The sequence below is a fragment of the Chiroxiphia lanceolata genome, chromosome 21 (assembly GCF_009829145.1).
Source record: "Chiroxiphia lanceolata isolate bChiLan1 chromosome 21, bChiLan1.pri, whole genome shotgun sequence".
Taxonomy (NCBI): domain Eukaryota; kingdom Metazoa; phylum Chordata; class Aves; order Passeriformes; family Pipridae; genus Chiroxiphia; species Chiroxiphia lanceolata.
This window is the reverse complement of record NC_045657.1, coordinates 5,308,262-5,332,390: the sequence shown is the minus strand read 5'-3', so window position 1 is coordinate 5,332,390 and position 24,129 is coordinate 5,308,262. Positions and strand designations below refer to the sequence as shown.

The 24,129-nt window shown below is 41.8% G+C and overlaps 1 protein-coding gene across 25 annotated transcripts in view; it reads right to left on the bottom strand.

The window, feature by feature from the left end:
* Positions 1-24,129, bottom strand: part of FNBP1 (formin binding protein 1) — a 98,208-nt gene that overhangs the window by 29,447 nt on the left and 44,632 nt on the right. For all 25 annotated transcript variants that reach the window (XM_032708123.1, XM_032708118.1, XM_032708119.1 and 22 more), the window contains 4 exons: positions 18,456-18,518; positions 17,552-17,656; positions 4,417-4,545; positions 2,492-2,638 (listed from right to left, as the gene is read on the bottom strand). In XM_032708123.1, the coding sequence (XP_032564014.1) occupies positions 2,492-2,638; positions 4,417-4,545; positions 17,552-17,656; positions 18,456-18,518 (444 nt within the window). The remainder of the gene's footprint in view (positions 1-2,491; positions 2,639-4,416; positions 4,546-17,551; positions 17,657-18,455; positions 18,519-24,129) is intronic.

Below are 24,129 nucleotides of genomic sequence, written 5' to 3'. Positions count from 1 at the left end.
ATAGGAACTTCACCTTCATGGACCAAAGTTTTTAACAAACCTACCCAAAACTGAAAATTGCTTATCAAAAAGCTCTGAGATACCTACATGAAGTCCAAGGTTCTGCTGTTTAAAAAAAAGAAAACCAAAATAAAACAGCAATACCTTACCATCAGCAGGTAATATTTTACTGACAGCAAAAAAAAAAGCTGCAGGTTCCAAAATCAGCAAGAGTCAACAGACAGTGTGGTACACAAGGTAGATTCTAGTAGAATTACGTGCTTTAATTTTTCTGACCAGTACATTTTATATCTTAGCTGTGTTATTCCATTTAAAGCCCTGGTTTCTGAAGTGAAGTTACCACAAAAAGAGCAGCTTTCAGTTCCATTATCCCTTTCTTCAGTAATTGCATGTGATAATGGGGCAGAAAAAAGCGACCTGAAGCCAGAAGATACCAAGAGCTAAATACAAACTCCAAATGCATCAGTGCCTTTTGGCAGGGTCATAGAGCCTGACCTTACACACTTCAAGCTGGGTGCAACTGTATTTCTGTTTATGATTACCAGATCCTGGGGATCTGCTCCCAGCTGGGAAGCACATGTTTGTGTGGGCTCAGAGCTTCTCACAGAGCTCTTCCTGCTCAGCAGGCTCCTGGGTTTGCTCACCATTGTGCTGCTCTATCATCACCAGCTGTCCCTGCAGTCAACTCTCCTGGAATCTGACCTCATGATCAAGGTTGACCACAGCACACACCAAGTGGACTTTCCTATCCAAAGCTTTTTAAGCTTGGGGAGTAAAGGAGACTTTACTTCAATTGTAATATTTGGAGGAAAAGGAGAAATTCTCTTGATGTCACTTTAAGAGAGCCCAAACTTCTTGAAATGCTAAGGGGTGAGATGGTAAAGGTCTGTGGTAACACTCTGCACTAGTGGCAAATGCAGTACATTACCCGGAAATAAAGAAAATACAGCTTTTAAGTTGCTCCCATGTGCACCTACGGCCACCTGGACACAGTGGCAGGACCTGCATTGCCACAGAAGGCCAGGAACCAGCACAACACTTTCATCAAAATCAAGAAGGTAGGAACTACTATTCTAGAGATGATAAAACCCCTGATGACTTTAAAGTAAAAAGAACCATTAATGGACTTAGAATGTGCTAAACCCTTTGTCATTGTTCAGATATAAGTAGTTTGGCTAAACACATTTTTGTCAGCACGGTGTTTACAGGAGGATCCTGGTAAATTTAGTTATCAATGCTCAAAGCCACCATTTTCTAAGTCACACTTGTGCAGGAGCCACCAATTTGACTTATCTGTGTGCAACAGAGACTGAGTTGAATATAAAATTCACCCTGATTCAGACACCCAGCTGTGTGTTTTGCTAAGATCTCGCTTAAGACTCAAGCAGAGCATAGGCTGAGATATGAATCTCCCCAACATGATTTCACCATGCAGCACCAAAAGCTGTACCTCAAGCAGGATATGTTGTTCTAACACAGGAATCTGTGCCCCAGTTCCCCGTTTTCCCACTCAGAGAGTAATTTTTAGATTCCTTGGTTTCCTGTGCTGCTCTTTGTGAGAGCCATTGCTGAACAGAGAGGAGAGGATTTATTTCAAAACTTCAGCTTCAGGCTCATGCTGCCAATTCATGGCAGTGCTCAGGCTCTGGGCACTGAGCAGCTCAGAAAAGATGCCAGTGAAAAACATGTATGGGAAATTTAAACAGCCAGCAAGACATATGCTGTATGTGAAGCACTATAATGGGATCCATGAGCAGGGCTGAAAGAACAGAGACTTCGTGTAGGGAGGGAGCAGATCATTCTGCAAACAAAACAGAAAATACATTTGCCCCTGTGGTCACTGAACATCAGGAAGCTCAGCTGAGCTCTTTATCAGCCTTTTTATCAGAAAGGCTTCTTTGCATCCTACAGTGATGTTCAGAAAGCAAGGTTTGCTCATTTACAGGCTGCCAGCAAACCCCAAATCTGCAAAGAAAGATTTTACAGGAAGATTTCGCCAGAGTTGTTTGCAACAGTTTATGTAGCCAATACTTTAAAGATTTTCATTATTATAAAACTAGTTGGAATGAAGACATTTCTGAAACATTGTTTTCTGACTATGAGACACAGAAACAACCTTTACAAGAATTGGTGATTATTAAGTATTTGAAATTATCCAACATTATTTTATTCTATGCAGAAGCCTATCTTTCAACTACAATACTTCAAAAAGTAATTATCCTAGCAAAAGGAGAGAATATTCCTAAAAGAATAAAATTTAAAAATAACAAGCATGGCAGTAGAGGCATTTCTGGTTGTTAAGTAGATTTGGGGAATAATCTGAGCACATCCTGCCTCAGACAAAGCAGCTTGGGACACGAAGCCGTGCTTTGGTTTAGTTCTATGACTGCAGAGCTCTGGTGCTGCAGCCTGGACACAGGATTTAATTCTCCATACATATGAGATCAACACTAAAGATGACAATCGACAATGCAAACAATGCAACACTTACATTCTTGTGATCCACTGATTCTGCAGCCTTTGTTATCTCATCCAGACACTTCCCAATTATGGGGATCACTTGGCGGTCGACTTCCGCGAAGGTTTTCATGGATTCCCCTATCCTCACGATCCGCCTCTCCTCCATCTCTTGTATTTTCTGAAATGTTACATTCCATTCAGATCAAACATCAAGATTAACTTCACAGTTTCACCCAGTTTTCCTCCCCAGCCTACATCAGCTGCTTTAAAACTTCTGGGTTAAATATATTCTTCAGGACAAACTAGGACAGCTGTTCTCAGGAAGGCACCAAGTGATGCTGTTCCCTCAAACATCAAAATGCCATTCTGAAAGCAATCTCTTTTACTATTGCTGGGAATTTCTCAATTAACTTTTTATGTTAAAAACTGCTGAATTGCCAAAACCCCAGCTTTAGACTTGTAAGGATTGGCTCCTAAGGGCTTTAAGAGAATTTCTGCAACAATAAATTCATTTTCTGTGCATGTTCTGAAAGATCTTATTTTCATTCCCCTGCAGAATCCACGGAAATAAAAATCTTGATGTCTCCCCTTTTCCATTTCCCTAGAAGGTAATTTTTGGCTTACGAGCAGTCCTATACATGGTGTATAGTTCACAATGCAATACATCATGTATTGATGTACAATACATCATGTGTTGTTCACACCAGGGCTTCCCAACATATGCTCCTCGTTGCTTAGTGGATTCAGTGCCAAGATCTTCAGCATCTATTCCACAGGCCTCTCATTTACAACAAGGGAAACTGGATGTGGCATAATTCTATTACGACAAATTACAACAGGATACAGAAGGGCATGAGCAGGAACAGCCTGTTTCACACTGGACTGCAGGAATCCTATGGAACATCATCAGCTTAAAAATCTCCACTGCCTTGACTGATCCACAGGCAACAACAATTCTTTACAAAAAAAACCCCCAAACTTATTTCAAAATCTAAAAGAAAGCACTAGAGCTTACTGGGGCACTGATAGGGTAAAGGGCACACCTGCAGGACTTTAACATGCCCACCTACACGTCAGAGTGCTTACCAGCTTCTCCATTAAACACAAATGTATTGCAAAAAAAAATGTTATATTTGATCCCAGCAATAACTTATCTCAAGGCATTGGTTTGAAACACCACAGAGCAAAAGAGGAGGTGCCCATTTAGCTCAGAAGTTTCAGCAGTGGGTAGGAAAGTGCGTGTTTGCTACGCAAATATCAGCTATTTCTCATCTGATGACAAGCATGTGACATTTCCTCCCTTAAAAAGGTTGTATGTCCCACTTCTGATGCTTATGACCCATTACAGTGGAACAGTCATTTCAAAGTTCTGTTCTACTACATTAATCCCCATTCGTTCAGCCGAGCACAAACTCGGATCTCCAGTCAGAATAAATGTGATGGCTTTTTTATTCTTCCTCCACAGCCTTTTCTTTAGGCACCTTAAGACATAATCAGCACTAAACCCTTTGGCATTCACTACTGTAGAATTACTGTGCTTTACATTTAAACATCTGTGAAGTCTGATTTGAGCACAGGTTATAAAGGGCTGTGAGATGCAACGATGCCCAGCTGACTCCTGCCCCAACAATGCAAATGATGTTCTCATCCCCAGCTGCACAGGCACAAGAGCTGGACAGAGCCAGACTGTGAGGATTCCAAAGGCCATCATAATCTGTCATGACAGCTCAATGTCACCTGCCTCATATATTACTGATCCCTTGATATCTAGTCTAAAAAACTGGGATAATTTATCCTACCGTCTCTTGGGGTGTCAGATTGCACGTAAAATTTGCTAAGAATGACCAAAAAAATTAGCAAAAAGTAAAAGTCAGGGATTGAGGTGATGTGCAACATGACCCTCTGTTCTTATCACAGAACTATGAGCTACTCTAGATCTGTGCCAGTGTCCCTTACCTGGAAGATGTTTGGTATGTGTGTGTAGTAATGCTCGTGCTGCTCACTGTTGAACTTCTGTAGGGTGGAAGAATATTCTGCTTTGCTGTCTTCTGCCATCTGATGTCGCAGCTGGGCTTGCTGCCTTGCCTGAAGAAATACCCAAAGAAATTTATAATTTACTACATGGAAAGCAATTGCATTTGTTGTCCTCCTCATCTTACTATCCAGGAACATCAGGATACAGGGCTCAGAACACTCCAGCTTTTGGTTTACTCATATTTTGTGAAGGAGTTCATCTCACCAAGCACAAGCTGCAGCCTGGGCAGTGCTGCTGTTCCTTTCTTGGGTTACCAATCCATGAACCATTTTGCATTCCATGAACAATTTTTGGCACACACATGTAAAACACCAAAACCAAGCTTGTCCCTGTGTCTGTCCACTGGACAGGCACCTTCTTGGCAAACTTGTGGACACTCTTCTTGCTCCACATATGCCCTGTTGGACGGCACCTACTTTCCTCTAATGAACTGCTTCCCTGCTGCTGAGCAGTATTTTCTGGGGAAAGGGAAGTGAGGAAAAAACCCAGCACAGTTTTGTCTCATTTCCCATGCCTTAGGCAACATAATCATGACAAAACATCTTAACTCTGTGTATTCTGCAGAGTCCTTTACCCACACTCCCTCCAACAGCTCTGGCATGAAGTTCACGAGGAGAGAGGAGCCTGAGCAGCAGCTGAGACACGACTCCCTTCCTATTTTTACCCACACAGATGATTTGTTTTGCTGCCCAACACAGCAGAGCACTGGGCAATTAATCTCACTTCTTTCCCTAGAATAATCTGTCCCTGAGTGACCCTTTTATATTTTCAGATTCTTCCCCTTACAGTTCTGCTTTCCAAGGCCTTCTGTCATCTGCTTCACTGCCCAATATTATTCCCTTACTCCCTGTCCCATCTGTTTGGTTTAGATGCCTTTTCCCTCCTTGCCAGTGGCCTTCATACAGCAACTCTTCCTTCTCTTCCCTTCCTACATCCCTGTGCCTTCACTGCCTGTCCTGCTCCTGTCACTGAAGTTCCCCCTCACCTGGCCAGAGCTCTGCTGCTCAGTTGCTGAATAACCCCTTAAGACAAGGGGGTTATTTAAAAATTCAACATTAAATTTAAAATTTAAAAATTACTTAAAGCACTTCAGAGTGTTTCAGGGAACACAACACAGCAAAGAATTTTACCATATTTCAAGTGGGCTCCCATTAAAACCAGTTCAGATCAGGGTTATTCTTTGAACTGTTCCAAGTAGACAGTAGTTTCCTGACAATAAATCCATGAAATACCAAATCATGGAACATTGTAGTAATCATAAATGGAAGGCAACAAATTCTGCCAGAGGGTTTCAAATCTCAATTTGTCAAGCTCGCACATCTCACCTAATAATTTACTTCACCTCAATTCAGCTATTGCTTTTGCAGTCAATTGTAGGAATTTCCCAGATCCCCTTCACATTCCTTCTACAGAAATAATTCAAGCAAAATGAGGAGATACTGGGCACTAAGTGCATCACAGGAATGAAACAGTAGCATCAAATGGAAAAGAATGTGACCATAACCAAATAAATGAATCCAAGAGAAGGCAGACTTTCAACTTTGCTTGTGTCCCAGGAGATTTAAGTGTCCACTAACTCCTGCAAAGGATGAGTGGGTAACTTCAGCATATTTACCTGCTGCAATCAAATTCCAAGAAGCCACATCAATCATTTCCCTGCCCAAGTGCTTTAAAGCTTATTAAACTTTATCATCCACGCACTCATACACAGCTACATTAAACGTGAGTGGAAAACAACGTAGCCTTGTACTACAAACACAAATTTATCAGGAAAACAAAGTCAGCCATGGAAGGGTGGGACAGCTGGAAGAGTGGTGCAGGCTTGTCTCCCAACCCCTTCCTCACATCCCAGCTGCTGCAGATCAATATCCATTTGTGAGGCCCATTCTCCTCATCTACCTAAGAGCAAACTCATTGTCTGAGCTGACTTTACACCAGCCCCACTCCCACTCATACAGCTGCCTCTCTCTCTCTCTTTTTTTTATAATTTTAAATAGTGCAACTCTGGAATTTGTCCCTTGACTCTATTGTTGAGGCAGAAAAACAAGATATCCATTATTACACATTTCCAGGCAGATCCAGCAAGCATTAAGCCAGAGTTCAGTTTGGTGAGCAAACTCAATGGCTGTGTATGACAAATTAACTCTGAGTTAAATGTATACAGGAGTAGACAACCAGTTTCCAAAATGATCTTAACTGGCCCCAAATAAGAGGGGGAAGCAGATGAGTAAATAAAATTGGGTGCATTCCAAAACCAAGAATTTTTGTGTGAGAGCCCTAGTGATGTTTTGTTTCTCCTGGCCATTTAATGCATTTGGCAAGCTTTAAACAGCTTAAATATTTTTCCAATGAGGTATTTGGATCTTAAAATAAGAATATAAAAAAAAAAATCTAGAATTTTTATATTACTTCATTTGAGTGTGTCACTTACTCTAACATCATCACTTCCATTATCAACAGAATTACATTTTATAGGCTCCTGCAGTCTGCTGAAGCACTGAGTGATAAAAATGAGTTGATGTTAAGTTTCACATTCAGAGTAATGGATGCAGTAGCCTGGAGCTGCAGACACTCACAGGAGCTATTTCAGGAGTAATTTATAGTTGAGCTTTACAGAAAATAAAGTTTTGCCTTCTTTACTGCTCACTTGTGCATGCAAACAGCTTCAAAGGAGGTTTTCTGGGGGCTTCCTAGAGTTAATGTTAAAATATTTTCTCTGAACAGTATTTCCAGAAGGAAAGGCTTTGGAATAATTGGACTCTGGAAAACCAGACCATGACTTTATAAAGAGAATGATACTGTGATGCAGCTTTCAGTTAACACACTCTGTCCTTTAACTGGGCAGGGATGACTGAGCAAGAGCTCACATTTCCAGCACCACATGTGAAACCACAATCCAGATTTCCTACAAACTGCCAGATTGCTCAGTTTGTAAGAGATTCAAGGCAAGGTACTCTGAATGCAACAAAAAATCCCCTCCCTTCTTCAAAGAAAGAAAGAAAGAAAGAATGAGGTCACCTTTCAGCAACACCAAAAAGCAAAAAGCATATGTAAACCTGAGAGATCTGTGGGGAGAACAGCAGCAATCTGCTTTCAAATGCCTGATGCTGAAAAAGACACACAGGTTTTGCACACCCCCAACCCCAAACATCCCTTTATAACATCTTTTTGTCCCCAAATAAACATGCACAGTGTATAAACGTGTTCCTTTCTCTCCAAAGTCTGGTTTTGTTAAGGCAGTTCTTCTCTGGACTCATGTGGCAGCAACAAAACTATAAGGTCACATATGTCAATGCTTATAAAATGCTCCCAAAAATGAATGACAGCCCAGTACCTGCAGCACCACTAACCTTGCAGTGAGCATACAGCTTAAGCTTCAGGCTCCCACTGCCATGGCAATCAGATTTAAACACAGCCACACCAGGGGAGTGTTTTCTGTAACTCAGAGAACACTGTGGGTAAAGGAAGCACACCTCTGATAGACTGAACGAGGTAAAATCTCACTAGCAGTAGGAAAGGCTTATTATGTGTGACCTCCTCTCCCAGAACCTATACAAAACTGCCATTAAATATAATCAAAACCAATCTTTTATCTTTTCTTTAGAGACAGCTTTACTAGATGATGGGGGAGAAAGCAGGGCAGTAGTGAACTGCAGAGCAGTAATAATTTTCAAAGTGTTGATTTTTAAAAATCAGTTGAATTGTGTCTGTCTTTAGTGTCTAAAAAAACCCCAACACCCAGGTCTCAACAGCACCCACCTTAGGTGAAAAACAACACTAAACTCAACAGCTACATGAGCCTGCAACACCCACTATGGCATCTATCTCTTAAGGTAGCAGGAAGAACACAGAGATGTTTACTCAAGATTATTTTAACCACATTTCCTGCAGATTTTTCTACTTAACCACTGAGTTGCAAAAACCAGACTTTCAAACATCATCAAAAGTTAATTTCAGCTGTTTAAATGACTCTACCAGGAGCCCAGAGATACCAGAGAGGTGGATGCCAGGGTGAGACCCTGACGCTCTAAAATTGTTCATGACTGAAGTACTTACGGAAGTATTTGTTTCCCCTTTAAAACAAGAAATAAGAAATTAACAACACTTTTACTCTGAAGTAACCTGTGTTTGAGAGATATATTTAGTCTGAACCTGCTCATTACGTGTGTGAAACCCCCTGCAGTTTAGCAATATGATGAAACTTCAGCAATCACCAAAGAGCAGAATGAGATCAAACAATTACAGACAGGAGAACGTCTCCACAGCCCTTGCAAACGTGCAGTACTAGTAAAGCTTTATATATCGATCTGAATTAAATCAATCCTAATACTTTATGCCTTGGAGTAGGAAAATTTAACAGAGAAAGGGAATATGGACATCTTTACGATGGGCACTGCCAACCCTGAAGGTGTGAGAAAGCATTATCAAGCTGCTACATGTTACATGCTGCCTCCAAAAAGAATTAAAATCCAAATCCTTGCATAGTGTTACATATACTTTCTCCCCCCAAAACCCTGTTTGATATGAAATGCAACTGGTGATATAATGTAGGAGAATTTTTTTAAAACCAGGTCCACTTTCTGTCATTTTAGTCTCTAGTGCAGAAAAGAATGAGGAGATTTTTTACTGAGAACAATTTTCTAAAGACACATTCCAGAAACAGCAAGAGGGTCAATAGACACACTGTCTTCTGGGTTTACACAGACAAAAAATGCAGCTCCTCGGGGCTGTTATGGTGGGAGTGATATGAATAACTGAAAAGGGCAGAAAAAAACCTTGGCTGCTGTTCAGCTGGTCCACACTATGTGGAACAGTTCAACTTCTCAGCAGTCGCTCTTGTCCAGAATGGCAGAGTTTCCAGTCAAAACGTTGGTGTCACTTTATTTCTTCTTTCTTTTCTCCCATTCTGCCCCCCCCTCTTTTCTTTCAAACTCAGACAGCATGTGAGATGCTTCACTGCCAGGCCACTGCCTGCCAAGATAGATCTGTCTTTGGCAAATCCAAGATCAGACTAAAATGCAAACATAAAAAAAAAAACCAACCCAAAAATCACCCCTGCCCCCACCTCTCAACTACCCAAGTCCTTCAAAATAACTTAATGATAAAGGCAGACTCAGAAACACTTCACCAATTTCAGGAATGCTTTCAATTGCTCACAGATTTTTCAGCCTCAGGCTCTGGTCCTCCCTCCACAGCCTCTCTGTGACCACCAGGCACCATCAGGGAGCCTCTTGGGAGCAGCAGCACTGGCAGCGTTTGCAGAATCATTAATAACAGTGGGCATCCTGCCACAGACTTCAAAACAGGGCCAGGACTGCAGGCCTGGATTTACATAGCCTCCAAATCAAGCTGCACTGTTTACTATTTTACAATAACCAGTTGGGTCTCTCTGAACTGGCAAGTAGAAAAAGGATTTGAAGTTTGCTTTCCTGAAAGCAGAAAAAAAAAAAAAAAAAGAAAAGTAGAATGGGGGTGCAAAATAACAGCCAGAGAAAGAAACAAAGAGAAAAATCCTTTCTTTTTACACTAGGGGATGTGGGGAAAAAATCTGAGTCTCTGTGGATCCCTGAAATCCTTTGGCTGAATATAATACACAAATGAGCAAACCACTGAAAGGGGACAGAAAATCTTCATCACCACATCTCAGGAATGGTTATCTAGTGCAGTTGCACTGCACATAATTCTGCCAGAACTCAGAAACTCACACTAACAGAAGATATCCCAAAGGAACACAGCCCCAGTGAAGCCCTAACAATTAAGATGGATGAAATTAATTAAGAAGAGCAGCACGTGCCACTGTGCCAGGTGCCAGAGAAGCACCTCTCCCCACTGCTCCAAGGCCCTGGGGAATAACTGTGCCTTCCATCCAAAAGTTTGTCTCTTTGCACTGCCATTCTCATGTCACGAATACTAAATATCCAAACTCCCTGGGTCACCAAACTGCAAATCCCTGCTAACACCCAGGAATTTGCCACACAGCTCGGAGAAATGCAGTTCCACAAGGATATCTAGCAGGTCTGGTTTAATACAAAAGAAGGAGAATCTCTGTGGGTGGAAGGTTATGTGGATTTGAGGGAGGAGGGAACAAGAAAAGACGTATTTGGAGCCGTGGCCAACAATGTTTAAATGATTTCTGGAGGTCTGTTTAGTTGTACTACATAAGCAATTAAATCCTGCGGTGTATAAATCTGAGCATTGAATACAAATAGTGGAAATTATTTCTTGAATATAAATAATGGAAATTTCAGGACTGTATAATAGATTATTTCGCTCATACTTGGAATACTGGGCACAGCTCTAATCATCTCTCTCCAAGAAAGAATTTACAAACACAGCCAATGAAGAACAGACAGTCAGGGTTGAAGAACCTTACCAGGATGAATCTGCCAGCCTTGAAGACCAACTTTACGGGTAAAATACATGAAGTTGTCTCTTAGAGAGGTGAATTAGTTGACAACAACATTGAAAAGGCAAGCGTTCTCAGCACTCCCTCTCCTCAGCTTCTGTCAGGCCACACCTGGAATACTGGGTTCAGTACTCCTGGTTCAGTTTTGGTCTCTATTATACAAAAAAATGTGGACAGACTGGAGGGGGTCCAGAAGGGGCACAAAGACGATCCAAGGACTGGGAAGCTGCCATGTGAGGAAAGGCTGAAAGACATGGGTTTGTTCAGCCTTAAGAAAGAAGGCTTAGGGTACTTTATGTTCCAGTATTTAAAGGGTGACTACAGAGAAGATGGAGACTCCCTTTTTACAAGAAGTCACATGGAAAAGATGAGGGGTAAAGGGTACAAGTTACCCCTGGGGAGATCCCCACTGGACACCAGAGAACAATTTTTCACAGTGAGAAAAATGAGCTATTGGAATAATGTCCCCAGGGAAGTGGTGGATTCCCCAGCGTGGGACACTTTTACCATTCAGCTGAAAAGGGTGCTGGGCCATCTTGTCTAGACCAGGCTTTTGCCAAGGAAGGTTGGACCAGATGATCCTTGAGGTCCCTTCCAACCTGGTATTCTATGATTCACTGAAACTAAAGAGCTGGCAATCTACACTGGCTAAATTCTGAGGCTTTAGTTCCTACAAAGCTGAAAAGATCTGTTCTAATGTTTTGACAGAAAAAGGATGACTATAAACAAGATTTCCAATGGTACAGCATGAACTAATTGCTTTGCATTAGCTAAGAATACCAGTTATATTGCAATTCTGATTGAAACTGCTGCTTATCCTTAAGTCAGAAGTTGCTCTTAAGCCTCCCCTCCCTTTAGCAATTCACCTCCCAAAAGAGTTGTATTGTTACAAAACTCAGTCAAATTGCCATGTAGAGCATTGCTGCAGAGGAGCACTGCTAAGGGGAAATATAAATTCAGTTGGATTTCCTTATCTTGCACTAAAACTGACTGATGATCTGCTCTTTGATCTCTTAACACCACACACAGTGTATGTATGGGACACATATGGATATTTATTAAGTTCTCCATCCAGTCCTGCTGGAGTCATTAACTCTCTATTGAGTAGAAATCGACACTCTTAAATTAGTCATGATTCCAAAAGGCAAACAGCTGCTGTGCACAGAGAGTCATGGATGGCAGGTTGTAAACAAGGCTTACTCTTCCAGAAATGCAAACTGCTGTCCTGAGGGACTCCCTGTGTTCACACACTACATCATCCATTAGGAAGGAAGCAGTTCAGGAAGGATATTGGGGTCTGCACAACCTAGGGAAGTAACGTTAGCGTGAATCTAATGGCCTTAAATCACGTTACCAAGCAAAGACTGCACTTGAATTGATGGGAAATCTGAGCCATGCCACAAGCAAAGACACAGTAGCTTTAGCCAGCTTCATCTGTGGAGCAAATGGGAAGCAGAAACCTACTCAACATATATAAAAGTCATCCCCGTGCAGAGAACACAGAAAAATCTTATACAGTGTCTCACTCTCAAATCAGAAATGCACAGGCCAGGCCCACCTGCACCATCCTCGGGACTGAGCCTGGCACACCTCACCTGTGCAGAGGTGCAGCTCACAGCAGGGAACAGGAAAAGCAAAGCCTCTGGGACTACTCACTGCACTGAGTATTTGCCACATTAATGACACCAATGTTGTAAATCTTTGCCACCTTTGCATGGCACCACATTTTCTAAAACGCTGGTAAGCTCACTGTGCCAGTGGGTGCCTTGATGTGCACAGGAGAGGGAGGGGATATTAAGTCCCACTGTCACAGAGCAGATGACTTAGCACCTCCTGAAAATTATGCCAATTAAGTAGTTAAGGTCTGTAGAAAGCAGATGCCCACAGCCTCGGGTTATGCTGCAGTTTACTGCTGACAGACTTGGCTGAGTAAACCTCAGTGACACACGTGGCCACAGCAGAGCCCTGAGCTGGAGATGTCCCTCAGGTTGGTCTGTGGTGTCAGTGATTCACGTGGCACCCGGCCCTGCTGTGACAACTGCTGTCCTGACAAAGTGTGCAAACTGAGTGCAGGACATACTGAAATACCCACCACAGATTTCTCCAGAGCCCAAACAAAACTAGCTCAGTGCACCCCTCGCTGTAAGGATGTGTAAATTCCCAGTGAAGAGGTTTGTGTCCCACAGCACGGCAGCCACAGGGCTGGAAAAGCAGTTACCACCTGACAACATCACTGCAGTGGCAGAGCCAGGAACTTCAGCATATTCCAGTTTTCAGGAACACATATTCAGTAGGAATTTGACAGTGATTCACCTCATGGCTACCCCAGGCCATGCTAAGTGGACGTGTCTCCTGTGGCTAAGGAGGGAGACAGACTCTGTACCTTGCACTGAAATTCATGGTGAACACTCAGGTAATGTGGCACAAGAAAAGAGGAAATGAAACCTCAGTATCTCTCTGCAGTTATACTTACAGAGTAGAAAACTAATGTCATGGTGATACTGTATTTTAAGGCTTTATGCAAATCTTAGGTTATTCTGGGACTCCAAACACCTTGGATACTGCAGACGTAACATGACCTGAAAGTTGCAGAGCACTGGGGAAAGCTCCTAGAGATTTCAATAAGCTTGAGATCACTTCTACTTCCCTCAGTTTCTCCACTTCAAAAACAAACCAGAAACAAAGGCAAATACATTTAAAACTCCTCAATACCTCAGATTATTACCTATAGCCAACTTATGACTCTTCAGCAAAGGGACAGATCCTGCACGACACCAAGTACCTCAAACCACTTTCCTCCCCTCAGCTGCTGAGCAAATCAAAAGACAAACCCTTCTCACGGTTGGCCTCAGCCACTTCCTCTTTAAAATCAGATTCTGCAAAGCATACCTTAAAAAAAAACAAAACAACAACAAACCTTTAAAGAAGCCAGCTAACTTTTAAATTTTATTACAAGAAGTCTGCAAAGGCACCACTGGGTACCATGTTATCCCATAAAGACGTCAGCTTTTTAGTGATTGCAGCTCTGAAGAGGAGGCAGAAACAATAGAGCTCTGCCTTATATGTACAGTGGCTCTGTGCTGGCGACAGAGACCGTTTCCCCAAATGGTCAAAAAATTGAAGCAGCTCCACTGTGGTTTTCAAAAGAGAACTGCTCTAAAGCACACATCCCACAGCGATCCAAATGAAATAAAGCTTTCAGTGATACCTACCAGGCTTCTCGGAATCGGCATCAGCACGTTGCACCATTTATTTATAAGGACATTTATAAGGATATTTTCCCAGGCAGTGAGCTTCCTGCCCTGACTTTGCTACACTGAACTGACAAAACCTTGGTGTTAAACTGCACTTTGTGTGCACACAAACATCTCTTTGGCTGCTGGTGATTTAGAGGCTCAGTGCGAACAGGGAAGGGAGATCTGATGCCCTACTTCACACACTTTTGATTCCTGCATAAAGACTGTGCCCATTGCAGAGACTGAACACAGCTTCAGCTCCATGTTCCTGCCACCAAAAAAGGAGCTGGGAGGAAACAAAGCCAAACACTCTTCTCTCTCTCAGATCAGCTACCAGGCTGCTGGCTGGCAAGATGATGGAGCCCATCCTGGCCACAGAAGGGATGTTAACTCTGCATATCGAGCCTGAGCTGATCCCACAGGAGGAGTGTAGAGCCAGGTTACATGATCAGACTGCACATCCAGCACCCACTTGAGGCCCTTTGCTAAATTGTCCTGGAGAAATAAGGAGGAAAGTAACTCTTCACTTGTTTCTCTGCCACTGTTCTGGTTACTTAATGCTAGTAAATTGTAATACAAGAGTTGTCCCTCAGGCAAGGGATAAATGCTGGTGGCTGGCAGCTCTGGCACAGGATTTCCTGCTGCAGTTGTCAAAGGCTACAATGACTGAAAGATGAAGAGATGTGAGCATTTCAGAGCCTCACACAGCTTAGCAGCTGTAGCTGTCTTGTCTTCTAGTTGCATGTGTCATTGTGATCACTGCAGAGTTTTAATTCCATTAATGCCATCCACTCTATAATGCATGATGCAAAAAATAGCTCATGTGTCTGCTCATATTTGCAGGTACAAGGTGAAGTAGCCAAGGTGTCAATCTCAAGAGGAAGAAATGAGGGCAAACGATCCCACTGCTTGAGGAGCACCTTGTTCTGCCAAAGCAAAGAGCATTGGCTCTGACACAGCCAAACTCCTGCTCTCCTGGCCCAGATGGATTTCTGGGAGCTTTTGGGAGTAGGAGTGCAGCAGCCAAGCCATAAGGGGCAAGAGAAATGAGAAGTGCTGCAATAGGAGGAGGAGGGAAGTCATCCTATGGCTTCATTTGGAGCTGAGCAGTTCCTGCATCTCCCTGGAGAAGTCGGTGAGAGCAGCACTGGTTGAACAATATCCCATTCTGCACTGGGAGTTATGCAAGAGCCGTCCCAGTCACACGGGCAGAGGGGAGCAAAGAAAGGGCATTATTCACAGCCTGACATGGATGAACCCAGTTTAACACATGCACTTGGAAAACACTGTTCTCTCTGTTCAGTAATATTATTTCACATTCCACTCATTTTGATAACCTTTTCCTTCTCCATCTACTCTGTTGACTGCCTGGAAAGTGGAGTAATGCCTTCTCCTGAGAGCTGCCAACACGCATAACTTAACAGATTTTTTTCCTTTCAAGATACCACTGAGCCTCATTTTGCAATAAATAATTCACAAATTCATACATTTAAAAGCTAGAGAAATTTAGAAGGGAAGCCTCTCTGTCTCACTTGACAAGGAAAAAGCAGCAGGGTAAGGATTGCTTCCCAGAATTTACCTAACACACTCAGATTGATATATGACCAATATGCCACCTTTCACTCTGATCAGAAAAGGCCAGCCTTGGAAAGGGATGTAGAACTAAGGAGTGTCAGCCCTCTACTTCAAACAGTAAGTCATGTCTTTGTACCCCTTTGACATGGCCTCAGCTTTGGAAAAAATCTAGGGCAAGCCCTAATTTTATCTGTGAAAGAAGTATCATAAAATCACTTTATACAGATAAAGCAGAGATGATCCCCCTCTGTTATAAAAACCCACATGTGGTGCTACATCCTTAACAATCTGTACATGCATTCATCTGTCAAGTGCCCTGGCAAATCCAGGAGGCAACAAAGGATCAAATCTACACGGTGAATTTACAAATAAGAGCCAAGCAAATTACAAGACCACAGAGGTATTTTGTCCTTTGATGTGCAATAGCACTTGGGGGAAATTTTCTGAGCTTGTTTTTCATGTACTGCCCTCATTTCTAATAGCATCCTTGATGCTATTTGCCACGCAGTCTCCTGATGCTCAGCATACTAGAAAGATATTGAGATCCCACAGATGTAAAGGAAAATGTCTATTTGATATCTTCACAGGACTGAAACAACTCAGAGTAGAATGAAGCAGACCTCTGGAGGAGCAAAACCTACATTTTACAAGGACCACCTTGGACTAGAAAAGATTTCTTACCTATAATTCACTTTCCTTTCCTGTCCCTGCAACGAGATGTTTGGTATATTTTAAGCTTCAGCTTTTTCTTTTTCTGTTCTCTTTGGTTATGGGTTTTTTTTGTTGTTGTGAGGTTTTTCTTGTTTGTTTGGGTTTTGTTTGTTTTCAGGGGGTTGTTTGTTTGTGTTTTTGTTTGGGTTTTGTTTTGTTTGTTTGTTTGTTTTTAAGAAACAAACTTTTTCAAATGTTCTGGCTATTTTCTGCCTACCTGACTCAAACTCAGGGAAGACAAAACTATCCTTACACATTGTAATATGGTGTTTCTGATCTGCTTCTGAGCAGACGTGTAACTCCAAAAAGAGAAGCAATTTAAAGACACTTCCTTCCATCTCCATTGCTTCCTTAAGTTACAGGTACTGGACTTGGATCAGTAAAATTCACACTTTAAGTGTCCTCTAAACTTTTTAAACTTTAAGCATCCTTCCACACATCCAATTTTGAATCAAATTAAAGAGAAAATATTTCCAGACAGACATGCTGGAGCAGGACTGGATGTTTAAAATTAAGCTCAGTTCAAAAGCTTCACTGAAAGGGGATCAATGTAAAAAAGCCACAAATGACTCTGCAACCAGACAGCAACTGAGAAATGAAAATAAAGGCCTTGTGCCATCTGTGACAATAATGGATTCCAGAATTCTGCATCACATGGAGAGCTGTCCTGCTCTAAACTCAGGACCATGAGAACAATTCTGGGAATACTTCATCACATCCAATGACATCAGAACATCTTCAAAGTGCTGCTCAAAGGGCAGGAAGTTGAGTTCTACCTGGATCACAGAGGAAACAAAAATGTGTGGAAACTGCAAGCAGCCCTCAGGGAGCCCTCACAAGCCTGACTGTCACAGAATCCAGGGTGTTAGTTAAAACTGAATTTGCATAAACTCCTTTAGAGCCATATCAGCTGTGTTAAACTCAAATATCACCTACTGAAGAAAACTGACTGCCTCTGTTCAGAATTTTAATGCAAATAAAGGTTTCTGCAGAGATCCCCCCGTTTTTAATTAACAGCCTGACTCAAGTAAGGCATTAAGCCTCAGAGGGTTTATCCTCCCTTTGGGATTGAGGAACTAAACCTATCACAGCCGTGTTTACAAACAGTCTTCTCCACCCTCAGCTTACCTTTTCTACATCTGCTTTTGTCACGTTGATGTCAGCATCCATTTTCTCAAAATACTGCTGTGCTCGATCAGCCTCTTTGCAGTCACGTTCAAACCGCCTTTTACTCTGACAAGGAAAAACAAAGGCCTTCATTGCAGGAAGGAAACAAGACACCAAAATCTACCTAAAATCAATACCTGTCCCTAAACCAACCTGTGGTAACAATTGTCAGATTTTGGGACTCGCTTGTTCACTCTGAAATACATTTCCATATTAAAGAACTCCAAAAAATGAAATTACCAGAGACACTTTTTTTGTTCCATTATTCAGTTTCCATATGTATTTTTCCCTGTTAGCATATCTTCTGTTCTCATAGAAGAAATCATTCTTCCAAAACTTAACTCCTTCATTTTTATAATGTACATGGGAGTTACTAACATTCATAAATGTGCAAGAAGTACTTTTGGCCACTGATGCCCCCTCTCTCTATCCTCTCCTGTATTTACAGTCTCACTTCTCATTCATCACATGAACGACAATTCCAATGTATTTACTTTTGAGAAGCAGCACCTCACTCAAGAGATGGTCCTGTTCAATTTATTCACACATTATTAAGCTGTTCAGCTTTCAGTGGAATATCTAAACAGGATCCTTAGGGGCTCTGCAGTTCCAGCAATGCTTAGCACACTTTTCAAGTCATATCAAATGAAATACTACTCATGATAGATATAGATCCCACAGAAAGCCAAATGTACTATTAAAACAGACTTTTTCATGTCTGTTTAAGTCAGCAGAGTTTTAAAATTCCCATTTACACATCTTTTAACCCTACACCCTTCTCTTTCCAAATATGATATCTGGAACCATCTCTATGAAAACAACAGAAAAATGTCTTAATGTCACATCTGAGGAAGTTGCCACTTACTGCTTCGAGTTGTTTCCAGCAAGTTTCAATGTGTTGTTGTGCCTTTCTGCCATCATGGAAGTGCTGTTTAGAAAAAGAGAAAAAGAAAACATTTTTGAACAACAAAAGAACAAACCGTCAAGTACGCTCAGGAAAAAAACCCCAACCAGAAATCATTCTGACAGCTGAGTTCTGCAAGGCTGCTGAATTGAGCAGGTGTATGATGACTATCTAATGTCTCAGCAGGCTGCAGATGGATATTTGCATCAATTATAGTGGTTAGTTCAACTAAGGCTAATTAATCCCTTTAGCAATTCTACCTTGTATTGTTCACTGTATCTCATAATTATTGGTTTCCCGTATCATGAGATCTGAAGCACTTTTATCTGAAGAGTGTCTCTTTGGTGACAGACTGAACACTAGCTCTAAATTAAAATTTCTCTCTACATGGAATTTACCAAGAAGCCCTTGATTGGCACATTCTAACAACTGATGTTTGTCCTGATTTTCATTCAGACTCAACAAAAAAACCCTCTTCTTCATAGTTACTGGCTGTGTGTGCAAGGCCAGCTGCTCATTCCTCTTGAGAGGCATTGGTTCTGTGGGTCCCCCCAGAAACCCTCCTCTCCATCACACTGAGGGTGAGGGTGTGTGCACACACTGAGGTGTGACAGAAGTTTTAAATATTAGATATCAGCCAAATGACAAGGAACTTCTCTCCTAGCATGCCTTTTGTAATAAGACTCTTAACTGTAGTTGGTTTAAATAACAGTTCTTAGATCTTACATGATGATTTTGATCAAATTATTTAATGTGTGCTAGATATTACCCCCTCTACAGAATCACAGAATGGTTTGGGTTGGAAGACACCTCAAAGACCACCTTGTTCCAACCCCCTGCCATGGGCAGGGACACCTTCCACTAGACCAGGTTGCTCCAAGCCCCATCCAACCTGGCTTTGATCACTTCCAGGGATGGGGCAGCTACAGCTTCTCTGGGCAACCTGTTCTTCCATATGCCTGGCTTTTCCTCAGGACAAGAAATTCACTCAGGATTGTTGTACCAGCCAATGATCCAGCTCTAGACAGGAATGTTAATGCAGCCCCCAACTCACTGCTGGAACAGGGTACTCCCCTTCCTCACAAATCTGCATCTTCCACTGCAGCAACTGGTATTTTCCTGTGTCAGGGGCAGGCCTCTGGAGAAAGTGTGTGATGGACATTTAGGAGCTGCTGTTCTGGCTCCATCAGACATGACAGTAAAAAGCCTCAAAATTACAATTCTCTATCATGCCATGTCCAATAAACTTGTATTACCCTAAAAGTCACATCAACCACCATTCAACTTGTTTGTGAGAACAGAAGAACACCTTGGCTACTCTGAGTGCTCTGGATGCTGTTACCTGGAGTCCCAAACACTGGCTGCTAAGGAGGGATGCTCACCTAAGGTTGAACACAGGGGCATTCTGTAGCTTTATGTGTCTGGATACATGAAAATTATCACAGCAAACAAGAGAGGCAGTGTCAGAAATGCTTTTAATCCTAGCATGTGCCATGGAAAGGAGAACAGCCGACAGCCTGGCTCTGCCATGGCCACAGAGAGACCTTCTGCCACCAACCCTGGTGGTCCTGGTGCAGTTCAGATCCCTGCCAGGCTTCTCCAAACACTCCCTCACCACATCATGACGTGAAAAAACCCCAGACACCACTGTAAAAGTGCTGGGGCAGAGGGGAAAGGCTCCAAGTTGATTTCGGTTCCTTTTGTAGATCCCCAATTCCTTTCAACTCTGCATGTGACAGATGCTTCATCTTTCCTGCCAGGGGCTTTGAAACTCTCCTTGTTTCAGGCTTGCTTTTGTAATTAGAGTTTAGGAAAACAGTCCCAAGGAGCAACAAAAACAGTCCCAAGGAACAGCTGTAATTTAACACTACATTTTTCAACGTTTTGCTAATGAGCATGGAATTCATGAAAGTCTTAACAGTGAAGCTGGAAGTAAAATGACTCTGCTGCCTTTCCTGCCTCCACCAACCTCTGCCTCTGTGCTCCCTGCTTTGCTGGCTCTGACTTTGCTGGTGTAGGAAGGGACCTGATTTGAGAACAGCTGGTCTGTGTGAAACCCAATACTGTCAATGACCCATAAACCTCAGGAAAACAACATGCCAGGTTCACTTAACAGAAAACAATCGTAGAGAGGGAGCTGAAGGATGAACTTGGAAACAAAAGCCTATCAGATAACAGGACTGCCCTGAGCTTGTATTTTTAAAACTTTGTAGTTAAATAATGTCATTTTAAGAAGCCATCCCTGTTATTTCCAAATTTGCCTTCTCTGTAAAATAAAATCTACAAGCTGCTGGAAGCACAGGTAGTATGACTGCATCTCATTCAGATTTTACTACATTTTCTTTTTTTTTTTTTAAGAAGCTCTTTTGCACAAATGGAGCACTGAAATGTAACACGGGCGTTGCTGAGGATTATTAAATAGTGAAACAGAGGATCTGATGCTGAGTGACAGTCTGATAAATACAGGTGCTTCACATTTTGGAGATTTCAGTGCAATAGTGCCTTTTTTAGTTCAACCATTTTCTAAATATACTTATAACCCCCAATTCTTGTTGTGTTATCCCATACATACCCTTGTTACGAGAGCTAAAGCACTTCTGCTTTCACAAATTTATTTTTTTTTATGATTCCTGCCTTCCAAAAATTCATTTTTTTATATACAGCAACTAAGAGAATCTATATTTCTTCACACACGTCCCCTATTTTATGGGTAAGAAACTGAGGCAGCATGGTTAAGTGATCTGCTCAAAGTCATACAGGAAGTCTCCAGTTTCCTCAAACCCTGCACTATCTTCAACTTCTGCAAACTCATTTCCTTTACAATCCTCTTAAACAGCAAATGTCCTTTACCTTCACCTCCCCATCCCCAAAACCCAAAAAAAATAACTTTGAAGTAACTACTCCTTGCTCAAGTTTCAAGTTACAAGTTCTAATTTAAATGAGTTTTTTAAACAATAATTGCTTTTTAAACAATACTTGGCAGTTTTAAATGAACACCCAAACTACTGCACCCTAATCAGGCTTTCTATTTAAAAAAAAAAAAAATCAGATTATGAGCAAGACTGAATTAGTGAATCACACTTCAAGTGTGCCAGTAACATTTGCAGCAGCAGGATGCTGGTGGTTCACACACCATGATTTCCTCCAGATTTTTCACCCATATCCACAGCATTCGAAGCACATGTCAAAAACACAGTAAAGTGAAAGGTCTGGGTTTATTAGTGTTCATTACCCAACCTCCTTAAGTCACCTTTTAATCTCTACTTTGCAGTTTTAGGCAAGCAAGCACTGTGCCAACTTTAAGATTTCCCTGAAAAATATTTTACCCAAATATCAGACCTACTAAATGGCTCAAAACTCAGCAGCACTGCCCAGACTCAAACCATACATGACCACGACTGTCCTTTTTCCCTTTGTTCGAGCTCAGCTCAGTCAGGATGTCACAGGGTGCTCTGAACCATCCACAATGGCCATGCTTTAACTGGACATCTCCATCTATTCCAGCTCACAGGGTAAGACCCAATAATGCAGTTTTTAGGTGATCTCATGAGAGTTCACCAAACCACAGAATCAGTTTGGAAAAGACCTCCAAGATCATCGAGTCCAACCTTTGACTGATTTCCACCCTGTCAACTACATCACAGCACTCAGTGTCATGGCCAGTCTTTCTTTAAACACCTCCAGGGATGGTGACTCCACCACCTCCCTGGGAAACCTATTCCAATGCTTGACAACACTTCCAGTGAAGAAATTCTTCCCGAAATTCTGAAATTCACCTATTAAAACTTGAGATATTTTTGTCAGAGTATTAAGTTACTTATGTGAACACTGTGGATTAACTTAACTTTTTTAAAAGCATTTGGTATATTTTAAAAACTCTGAGCTCAGGGAATACTCAGCTGTAATAAGGGAAGAAGAGTTCCAGGAAGAGCAGGAAATGCACATTAAAACACACAGTATGCATGAGTTTTTTCCTTTGAAAATCCACAGGGATCGCTGTGCTCTCCTCATTAGGATGCTGCCTGTGCCTGTAACAGCTGGGGACCAATCCTGGCTGCTGCACAATCAAAGACAAACCTCTCATTGACTTTTGTTGGGCTCAGATTTCACTGGTGTTGATCAAAACCCCGGGAGCAGCGAGCGAGGGACCGACAATGCAGCGCCTGTTCCTGCCAACACCACGACAATTAGGAGCAGCAGGATATTTTTGCACAACTTCCTTGGTATGCACGAGGGTTTACACAGCCCCACAGCTCAAGCAGACAACAAAAGCTTGTTAGAAGATGCATCTTATCTTCTTTCTGACCTTTTGAGTGGAGCAGGAGAAAAGCTACAGTTAAAAGCATCTTACAAAGGAGGACACAGTCCAGTAATTTTGCTGAGGAATTCCTGGGCAGCTTTAAATGAAAGAAGTGCCTGAAACATGTAGATTATCAAGCATGCCAACAGGGCTGCTTAGGCTGTGCCTAACCTGATCATGTGAAACATTTTAAGAAAGGCTGTAACAAGACAGCCTTGTGTTCTTAAATAGACAGGAGTTAATTACATGGTTAAACTTAAGATTTGTACATCTACAGTCTGTTTATATTATAAATAATCAGAAAAAAATAATCTTAATAAGTTAATTTATATGCATGGTGTATAGTTCCTTTGACAAAATACTACTCAAGAATTTTCAAAAAATACATATATGACGAGGCTGCTTCATTCTCTTTTCTGTTTACACACTAGATAATATAATCCACTGAAAAACCAGTTACCTTTGACTTCTGTTACCAACACTCCCAGCTCAAACTGACAGTCAATATAAATACAGTACTTCATCCTCCAATTCAAATTCTTATCTTCGTTTTTGTTACAAATGATTCCCAAAATAATGACTAGTGATTAAAGTACACCAGAGACGGAAATAAGAGAACATTACTTTTCCCTCAATTTTCGCAGCAACATTTGCAAAAAGCCTTGTCAAAATATTTTTTTTCCTTCCCTGGTTGCAAAGACAGGAAACAGTCTCCTCGGAAGAAATCTTTGTTCCCAGGAATAGCAACATGTTCTTGAGGTCTTATCACTCTGAGCTGTAGTAAGAGCAGCATAAGACAGTCGTGTGAAAGTTGACATGAAAGTCATGACTATTTTACACAGGTTCATCAGTGTTACTTCTTAATATCAGGGCATAACCCTGTTCTCCTTTGCAACCTTCCATAGGAACATTGTTCTCAACATGTACCCACCAACTCAGTCAAGCCTGGAACAGGTTATACAAATATCTGTTCAAGGTTGATGTTAATTTGCCTGAAGTGTCTCCACCTAAAGCGGTGCATTCCAAATGAATTCCAGTTAGGAACCACTAACACCAAAGTTTCTCAGGCTTCAGACAAAGATCAGCTGCACAGGACAAGCAGAAGTAGCTGCTCCTGCCTATCAGGAGTGATGATCAACAGAATCTGATCAACAGAATAATGGATGGGGATTGGAGCAACCTGTGGATCGTGTCCCTGTCCATGGCAAGGGGGCTAGAATGAGATGATCTTTAAGGTCCCTTCCAACCCAAACCATTCTGTGACTCTGTGGTGATCAGCATAAACCTCGAAGACACTGTGGTAGTAATATTTTGGTAACCTGTCATGTCATGCTA